The sequence below is a fragment of the Plecotus auritus genome (genome assembly GCF_963455305.1).
Source record: "Plecotus auritus genome assembly, chromosome: 10".
Classification (NCBI taxonomy): Eukaryota; Metazoa; Chordata; class Mammalia; order Chiroptera; family Vespertilionidae; genus Plecotus; species Plecotus auritus.
In genome coordinates, this window is record NC_137785.1 from 4,419,643 (window position 1) to 4,428,672 (window position 9,030).

Sequence of the window (9,030 nt, forward strand, 5' to 3'; positions counted from 1 at the left end):
TCAGGGCTTGTGCAAGAGGCAACCAGTCGATGTCTCTCTCTCACATCGATGTTTCTCTCTCTCTTTCCCCCTCCCTCCCTCCCTTCCTTTCTTTCTGAAAAAGCCATGGAAAAAATATCCTCGGTGGAGGGTTAGCAAAACCTATATATTGAACTGGATCTGAAGACACTTGAGAGGGTCTGTGTGGTCCCACAGAGCCAGGCCAATCGGGACGACACAGGTGGGGGAGGGAGGGGCGCCTGACTCCGCTGGACCTGTTATCCCCCCTGGGAAATGGGGAGATTCCCTCCCGCTGGGAGGAGGGGTCTGGAAGCATGCTTTCTCAGTGTGATTCGTAGGGGATGGGATTCTGGCCGTCCCGAGTCATCGCCCCTTCACACCCCCAGGCTCTCAGGGCCCAAAGCCTGGGCTGCCTCCTCTGGGCCTGGCGCCCCCAGCCGGGCCGAGCGCCGCGCCCCCCTGATGGACACACCCTCAAAACAGAAATAAAAAGGAAAGGCTCCCACGGGTGAAGCTTGTAACAAGGTTTTAATAAAATAAAAAGTTCAAGTGCTTCCAATCCCCCAACATACCCCGTTGTGGTGTGGGGGAGGGGAGGGAGCCCCCACACCCCAGTAGCACCAGGGATAGCACCATGAGAAAGATGAGGTCACACCCGGCCTCCCTGAGACCCATGGGGGTGGCGAGGATGCGCGGACACCCCCGCCTTGCCCCCCACCTCAGACAGTCACAAAGCTGAGAGCAGACCCACTCCCCCCGTGGGACAGTCTCCACCCCCAAGTCAGTCCCCCTCCTCCAGAGGCTGGGCTTCTGGGGAGATGCCAGGGGTGGCCCCCACCCCTATGGCTTTGCTCCCTGGGCAGAAGGTGGTGGGGAGGGAATGGCATCTTCAGTCCTGAGGCTGGGGCGGGGGGCAGCAATGGCCAGGGCTCCCTGCTGGGGTTGGGGTGGCTCAGGGGTCAGCAGTCACAAAGGGTCAGGGTTCCGATCCCTGGGGGTGTCCAACACAACCCCACCCCCGGGTCAGAGCTGTGCTGGGGTCAAGGGTCAGCTGCCTCTTAGAGGCCCGAGCGCTCCTTCTGGAGATCAGTGAGTCCCGAGAACTCAAGAACTCGGGGCTGGGGAAGCCAGGCGGGTGCCCGCCCAGCCCTCAGGGCCCGTCACTGTTGACATCCAGGTCGATGGAGCCGTGGCTGACCACCAGCCGCAGGCGCTTGGGTGGGGAGAAGGGGGCAAAGGCCAGGGCCTGCTTGGGGATGGGGATGGGGCCTGGGGGCCTGGCGGGGGCGGGGCTGGGGGTGGCAGTGGCGGGTGGGGCCGGGACCACACGGCTCAGGTCCACGCGCAACACGTAAGGCAGCCCGTACCGCCGGGCCCAGTGCCAGTCCTGCTGGGGGGTCCAGCGGGTGCGGGGGGCAGAGCCCAGGGCCACCAGGGCCTCTGCCTGCAGGCAGCAGTGGGGGCCACAGCCTCCCCACCGGTGCAGGGACACGCGGGCAACACGGAGAACGGGGGATGTGGGGGCCCGCCGGGGCGGAGGGCGCCTGCGCCTCCGGGGGCGCACCCATAGCTGGGGCTGCGGCAGCCACTGGACCCACAGGGGCGCAGCTTCGGAGCCGGTGCCACAGGGCAGGGGGCGCAGGGGCTGGCAGGCGGCTGTGGAGGGGGGGAGAGGGAGAGAAAGGGTGACCCTGTGAGCCGGCCCCCGGGAGACGGGGAGCGGTCCTGGTCAGGCCATTCTCCACCCCACCGGGCCGCCCAGGAACAGGACAGGAGGGCAGGCAAGGGGAGAGGGCCACGGGGGTGGGGGTTCTGATGGAGACAGGCCGACAGGATGGGGTCTGCCCCGTGCTCACCGCAGAACGGGTTCTGGCGCGGCGGCGACGAGTGGGCGCAGGCCCAGGGGCTCAGCCGGCCGCCCAGGCTCTGCAGCAGCCGCCGCTTCGTCTCCCGGAGCTGGTACTTGTCCAGCGGCTGCGGCGGGAAGGGCTTCCGGGGCCGCAGGCGGAAAGCTCCTTCCCCTCTCCTGGGGGACGTGGGCCTTGAGGTTGAACTTCTGGGCTCCCGGATCCCCGCGTCCCTCCCGCCCACCGCCCCGCCCCGCCCCGCCCACCTCTCGCAGGTGTAGCATTCACAGTGCTCGTTCTTTTCCCCAAAGAAGCCTTCGCCGTAGAAGCACGTCACCTCGTCCCCCGGCTCGATGTCCCGCAGCACCTTCACGCAGGCCGCGTTCCCATCTGCGGGCACAAACTGGGGGCCGGGCCGCTCAGCGCCCTGGCCCGCGGACCCCTGGCCCCGAGGGTCCTCCCCTGGCGCGGACAGGGGCCAGGAGCCCCCGGGAGGCGGCCGCCCTGCCCAGGGCCTGCCCTCTTCACGCAATCCTCTCCGTGGTCTGCGGCTTCCTCCCCTCCTGCGGGAGGAGGCTCTAACCACGGGCAGGGCACAGCCCCCTGGCCCTCCCACACACCCGCCCCCTTGCTCCCTGCCGGCCTGCACCCTGCGGCCACCTGCTTCCCAGAAGCCACTGCACAGCCCCTACCTGCCTGCTCCTGCCTCCCAGGGGCCTGTCTGTCTGTCCACCCCCCCCCCACCATCCACTCTAGACTGACACAAGCTGGGGCGTGGCCCGTGCCAACCACCTGCCTGACCCCCGGCCAACTGGCCCCGTCTCCCCAGTGCACCGTGTCTTCTCGGTCCCTGAAACCTGCCTGCCCCCCGCCCCCCCAACCCTCCCATCACCTCTCGCTCAGGATAAACCAGGTCGCACACCAGCATCCTGGTGCGGTCCGGCCTCCAGTCCCTCCACCTCCTGCCAAGTCGCCAGCTCACCTAGTCCCTTATTCAGCATGGGCACTCCCAGGGGGCAGATCCGAGCTCACGCAGAACAACAGACCGGAGTCGCCTCGCTTGTCACACGCCCCCTGACCCTCCCTGTCTGGGACACCCTAACCTGCCCCCATTTTCCTGCAACCCCTAGACCACCCTGCTCCCCCTTCAGCGCCTGCTCCCGTGCCCCAGGTGGCTGCCGCCTGCCTCGGCACGAGCCTCTCGTGCAGCCCTGCCTGTGCCTAGGGCCAGACTGGGCCGCACGTCACGCACCCCGAAATCTATGTAACTACGGGGGGCCTGCAGAATCAAAGGAACACTGCCAACCACCATGCCTGTGCACCGTGCACCTGACCCTCACAGCCCGCTAGGAGACACGTTCTCACTGGTCCCATCTCAGAAACCCTGGCCCGGGACTTAGGGGCCGGGGCTCAAACCCAGCTCTGACTCCAGCACCTGGGACCCCACCATGCCTCGGGGCTCCTGCAGAGGCCCAGGCTTGGCAGGGAGCACCCCAGGGGCTGTCTCCTCTCCACTCCCCACTCCCCTGGGCTCCACCGGAGCAGCAGCCACCAACCCCGCCTCACCCCCAACCTCATCCCCTGTGCAGGGAGCGCCGCCGCCCTGAGGTCCCTCCTCTCCCCCTCCAGGGCTCTCAGGCCTCACCCCAGGGAGCAAGGGCCCCCAGGTTCCTGCCACTCAGTCCCTGGCTCCTGTTAGCACCGCTGTGCCCGCGCTGCCAGGCCGGGGGCTCCAGGTGCCGGTCCCTTTCTGTCGCCCATCACCACACACCTCCCTCAAACTGGCCCAGCCCCCAGCTCAGCGCAGAGGGATCACCGCCAGCAGGTGGCAGTCCGTGACCCAAGGTGACTCTAGCCAAAGCCCCCTCCCCCCTCCCTCCTCCAACAAGAACCGGTTTTGGGGAGACTGGGGACAGTTTGGGGCGATTCACCGACCAGAAAAGCCCTCCCCTCCTCATTCCCCGCTGCCCATTCCTCCCGGGGCCCCCGGTCTCACCTTGCAGTTGGGTTTGCAGTCTGGAGACAGACAGTGGGGTGTGGGCGCAGGGGGAGAGAAGAGACTGTGAACTGAGCCGGGCGGGGGGGGGGGGGGGGGCGTCACCCGCCAGGCCCCGCCCCCCGCCAGGCCCCGCCCACGCACCGTGGTTGATGAAGGCGGCGGGGCCGAGCCACAGCTGGGCGCTGCGCTTGCGGGTGGAGTACATGATGCTGAAGTCGTTCTCGCCGGCCCGGAGCAGCCCCTCGTCGGCCTCGCGCAGCTCCGCGATGCAGCCCACCAGCAGCTCCAGCTTCTCGTTCTTCTTCCTGCCAAGAGGCCGGCCTGTGAGCGCCGCCTCCCTGACCGCCGGGGCCAGGGCCGCCTCCTACATCTCCCACCTGCGGGGCGGGGCGGGGCTTCCCAGCCAGACGGCCCACGTGGGCAACATCCTGCATCTGCTCCCCGCTCCCCGCCTCTCGGCTCCTCCAGGCCTCCCTCCTGCCTGGGGCAGCCAGTCCTTCTGCCTGGACTCAAGGCCCCCGACAGCCACTGACAGCCCGTCTTCACCAGACCCTCATCCTTGGGGTTCCAGCTTAAGCCGGGCTCCCCTGAACACCCACAATTCCTTGGCGGGCTCCTGAAGCTCGGGGCAGCTATGGGCAGTGTCTGCTTGTCCACTCCGCTACCATCTATCTTGCCGCTACGGTGCGGGCAGGGCCTCCCCAGCTCCCACCTGCTCCATCCTGTTCCTGCCTGCCCGCAGCACCTGCTATGCGGCAGGGCCCAGGTCTGGCCTTCGCGGCAGCCCCGCGAACCTTGGGGCCGCATGGGGGGGGGGGGGTGTCTGATCCCGGGGCCAGGCTGTGGAGCTCCAGACACGGCCCTGGCTCCTCCTCCTCTCCAGGGAGAGCTGTCAGTTCCGCCCTCTTACCAAGCTCGCGTGGACACGATCTTGGCTCCATTCCTCTCCATGGAGTAGCGGGTACAGGGCAGGATGGTAAAGCCGCTCTCGGGCAGGAAGGCGCGGAGGTAGCGATAGATCTGGGGGAGGTGAGGGGGTGGGCAGGGTGAGGTGGCGGGGCAGGGTCGTCCTCGGCCCCCTCTCTCCTGGGCTCTAGTCCCGCTCTGCCACTGATTCGCTGTGTGGTCTCGGGGAACTCACGTCCCCTTCTCGGGGGCGGGGGCTCAGTTTCCTCATCTGTCAAATGAAGAGGTCGGACTCCATCTCAGAGGGCCCGCCAGCTCTCCTCTCCTAGGATGCTCTGAGCCCCCGTCTCAGATGGTCCCCATAGCTAGGAAGTCGGGGAGCCCCCGCGGGCTGTGCTGCAAGGAGGGGCACAGTGCCCGGGGGGCTCTGAGGTGAGGGGCGGGAACACACGGGTGAGCAGGGAAAGGAAGGGCGCCCTCACGTGGGTCTTGAGGGCAGCCTCCTGCCGCGGGCCCCGGCTCTGGAAGTAGTGGGTCATCCAGCCTCCCAGCGTCAGGGCCCGGTATGCAGCCTCCAGGTCCCGCTGCCTCAGGAAAGCCTCCAGCGCTGAGCGCAGGTGGTGCTGTCGCCGCAGGGGGGGCACAGGGCTGGGGGAGAGGGCATGCCTGGGTCCCAGGGCCTTGGCCTACTCCCTCCGGGTCTTCCCGGGCCCCGCCCCCACCCGCACGGGCGCTGCGGAGGCAGGGAAGGGAGCCCAGCCCTCCGGCCGCCCTGCCCCAGGTGGCCTCACCTGACGTTCATCTTATGCGTGCGGAAGCCCAGGTAGGGGTCCAGGACCAGGCTGGTGGCCAGATCGTCGTTCTCGCACAGCTCCCGGGCGGTCACTCTGTCTGGCCCCATGGTGCCCCACACACCATGCTGCCTCGGGCTGAGAGCGGGGAGGGCCTGCGCTGGCTCCGAGCCACTGCTGAACTGCGCGGGCCTCTGGGGCGCCCTTCCGGACCCTCATCTACACGTCGGGGAGAAGAGCGCTCAGTGCCGCCCGAACGCAACAAGTGCTCCTGCCAGTGGGGACGCCCCCAAACAAGTGACAGTCCCCTTCATCGGCAGCTCCTTCGCACGCTCTGGAGCGCAGACACAAAGGCCCCGCCACGCACACACACACACACACACACGCACGCACACACATGCACACGCACACACATGCACACACACGGAAGGCTGATCATGATGGACTGCAAGTCTGAGGGGACCCTGAAGGCTTAGCCCTGCAGGAGCTGGGAGTCAAAAGGCTCACCCCACCTCCGGCCCTCGCCAAGGGCGGGGGATCCCCCCTCCACCCACAGTCCCCACCTCCCCTCCCCAGCAGCTCAGGGAGCCGTCAGGAGGCCCAGGGAGGCGTCAGGAGGCCCTGGGTGAAGCCCCAGGCAGCCTGGAGGGGGTGGGGAGGGAGGCGGAGGAGGGATCCCAGCACCTGCTCCCTCTCCAAGGATTCCATTCTGGGGGGAGGGGGGGGGCTCAGAGGACAAAGCGGGGGCGGGGGGGGCGGAGAGAAAAGGAACGGCATAGGGAGGCAGAGTAGGGGAGGGAGAAGGGGGTTTGCAATACGAAACAAAACATGACCCCTGACCCCGTCCGCCGAGGGCCTGCGGGCACCCACCCCGTGGGGCTGCGGGGAGGAGGCAAGGAAGGGCGAGCCGAGGAGCGAGCGGGCGCTGGGCGGCGGGAAAGGGGGTCAGTGCGGAGGGCGCGGGGACGGGCGGAAGCTGCGGGGAGGCGGCGCGGGGAGGGGGAGCGAGACAGGTACAGGCGGGGCCGGGGAGGGCCGCGCGGGCCTAGGGAGGACAGCCCGGCGGGATACCTGGGGTGCGGGAGAGAAGGCAGAGAAGGGCGTGGGGTCCAGGGAGGGTCCTGAGAGGAGCTTAGGGCCTTGGAGAAGCAGCGAGGCAGGGGAAGTCCTGGGGATCCCGGGAGGAGCGTGGGGGAAGCGGCGAGGACAGAGCCTGGGGTCCAGGCAGGGCCCCCGGCAGGCAGGGAGGGTCCAGGGAGGAATTGGGGAAGCGGGCGGGCGCGTGGGAAGGCCCGCGACTCCCGGGACCTGGGCTGGCAGTTAGCGTGCAGGGCAGGGCCTGGAGCGTGGGGGGGCCCGGGGAAGGCACGGGGTGCGGGAGGGGCCTGGTGAGGAGGCACCGAGACGGCTGCGCCGAGCCCCGCAGGACGCTCACTGAGGCGCCTGGGCACGAGGGACCGGGCCGGGCGAGGGACAGTCGGGGCCGGGGGCGCCCGGGAGCCAAGGCGGCGCGGGGCGGGGGCCGAGAGGGAGCTCAGACGTCGGACCCCGCGCCGCCCCTCACCCGCTTCTCCTCCTCCTCCTCCGCCTCTGGCGCCCGCGCCGCCGCCGCCACTACCTCCCACTGCCTCTTCAGCGAGCCTCAGGCTCGGTCGCCGCGCCTCCCGTCTGCCCCGCCGGGCCCGCCCCGCCACGGACGCCGCGGCCTGCCATTGGCTGCGGCTGCCGCCACTCTGCAGTTGCTGTGGCGTTTGCGCCTCTCCCATTGGCCGAGCCCCGCTCTGGCCTCTCCGCCCGCCCCCACAAAACCCCGTCAGTGCCCCCACAAAACCCCGCCACGCCCGCGTTGCCCCTCCGCGCCGCCAATTGCTGCGGTTGGTTCCCGCCGCTGTCCTTCCCATGCTGCCATGGAGACGTATCCCCGCCCACGGCCTCCAGGTGGCACCCTCATTGGCTAAAAGCGCCGTAACTCCGGTTTGGGTCAGGTTATTCGGGTCCAAGTGGAAAGGAGGCGGGCTCCGCCGGCTCCAGAAATAGAATGTGATTGGTTTTCCTTGGAAGGGTTCATCCTTCCATTGGCTGAAATCTCCGCCCGTCACCAGAAGCCGCGACCCTCCCTATTCTTTTCCTCTGGTGAAACCTTCAGCCCCCAGAGGCTGAAAGCTGGAGGAGGACTGGAGGGGTGAATGCGCGCGCACCTCCGTGCCCCGCCCCGCCGCCTGGAGAGGCCGGCGGTTGCCAAGGCGACAAAACTTTATTGACAACGCTATCCGGGTACAAAGGGCTCCTAACTCTCCCTCCTGGTCGACCTTCTCTTTCTCCTGAGTCCCCATTTAATTTCGGGAGTGCCCACAATAACACTCTGGGTGAACAGATCGGAAAGAGGGAGACAGGGAAGCTTGGGAGAAAGCCCTGACTCATGGGAGGCACACTCCCACGGGGCACCCTCCCTCCCCAATTAGTATCACCCCCCCCTCCCATCCTAGAGGCAAACATAATTATAATTAGCAATGCATCATAATTACGCCCAGAATAACGAGCTCCACACTTGGAGCAGGGGGTCTTTGTTTGGTTAACTGCTACGCGTCCTGCACCCAGGAGGTGGTTTCTCTGTGCCGCCGCTCTGTGTCATGGGGGAAGTGGCTTGCCCTCTCTGGGCCTCAGGCGCGCAACTATAAAGCGCTCCGAGAGAGTCCTCCTTAACACCTTCCCAGGTGTCCGCCATCCGTGCTTGCAACCCTCGGTTTATACAATTCCTTTATCAACTCGCAGCTCTGAGACACACCCTAACCCGCACCCCACCCCCAGAAAGAATGGCCGCAGCTCCAGAGGAGGGAAGCGCCTCCCTCAGCCGGAGCAGGGGCGCCGGCCAGCAGGAGGGACTCTCCGCAAAGCTGAGCGGCCCGGAAAAGCCCTACCTGCGTGTCTGCATCTTAAAAGGTTTACCCCTTTGCCCTGACCGGTTTCGCTCAGTGGATAGAGCGTCGGCCTGCGGACTGAGGGGTCCCAGGTTCGATTCCGGTCAAGGGCATGTACCTTGGTTGCGGGTACATTCCCGGTGGGGGGTGTGCAGGAGGCAGCTGATCGATGTTTCTCTCTCATGGATGTTTCTAACTCTCTATCCCTCTCCCTTCCGCTCTGTAAAAAATCAATAAAATATATTTATAAAAAAGATAAAATTTAAAAATAAAAATAAATAAAAGGTTTACCCCTTTGACTCGAGGGTGCACATAGTTCTCAGATGATTCCATTTCTAGGAACTGTGCGGCACGAGGCGTATTCATCATACAGGGGCACCACCCAGCTTGGAAAGGAGGCCCAGGCACGGCCTGCAGCCACCGGGACGGCCCCCAGCACATACTGCCGGGGGCAGGAGTCTCCACAGTCAAATGTAGAAGTTTGGTTTTTTTAAATATATTTTTATTGATTTCAGAGAGGAAGAGGAGAAGGAGAGAGAGATAGAAACACCAATGCTGAGAGGGAATCA

General features: G+C 66.4%; 1 protein-coding gene across 3 annotated transcripts; it reads right to left on the minus strand.

Annotated features, from left to right (window-relative positions):
* Positions 1 to 509: 509 nt before the first annotated feature.
* On the minus strand, positions 510 to 7,221 carry KMT5C (lysine methyltransferase 5C). Of its 3 annotated transcripts, XM_080644722.1 has the most exons (9): positions 7,108 to 7,221; positions 5,544 to 5,762; positions 5,235 to 5,400; positions 4,757 to 4,866; positions 3,988 to 4,151; positions 3,844 to 3,863; positions 2,114 to 2,250; positions 1,857 to 2,026; positions 511 to 1,656 (listed from the first exon to the last, which is right to left on the minus strand). In XM_080644722.1, exons 2-9 carry the CDS (start codon positions 5,651 to 5,653, stop codon positions 1,151 to 1,153), a joined length of 1,383 nt encoding a protein of 460 aa, XP_080500848.1. In that variant the 5' UTR covers positions 5,654 to 5,762; positions 7,108 to 7,221; the 3' UTR covers positions 511 to 1,150. The 3 variants fall into 3 exon arrangements, with proteins under 3 accessions (XP_080500849.1, XP_080500848.1, XP_080500847.1); XM_080644723.1 differs by lacking the exon at positions 5,235 to 5,400 and having other exon boundaries at positions 510 to 1,656; positions 7,108 to 7,212; XM_080644721.1 differs by having other exon boundaries at positions 517 to 1,656; positions 1,857 to 2,250.
* Positions 7,222 to 9,030: the final 1,809 nt, after the last annotated feature.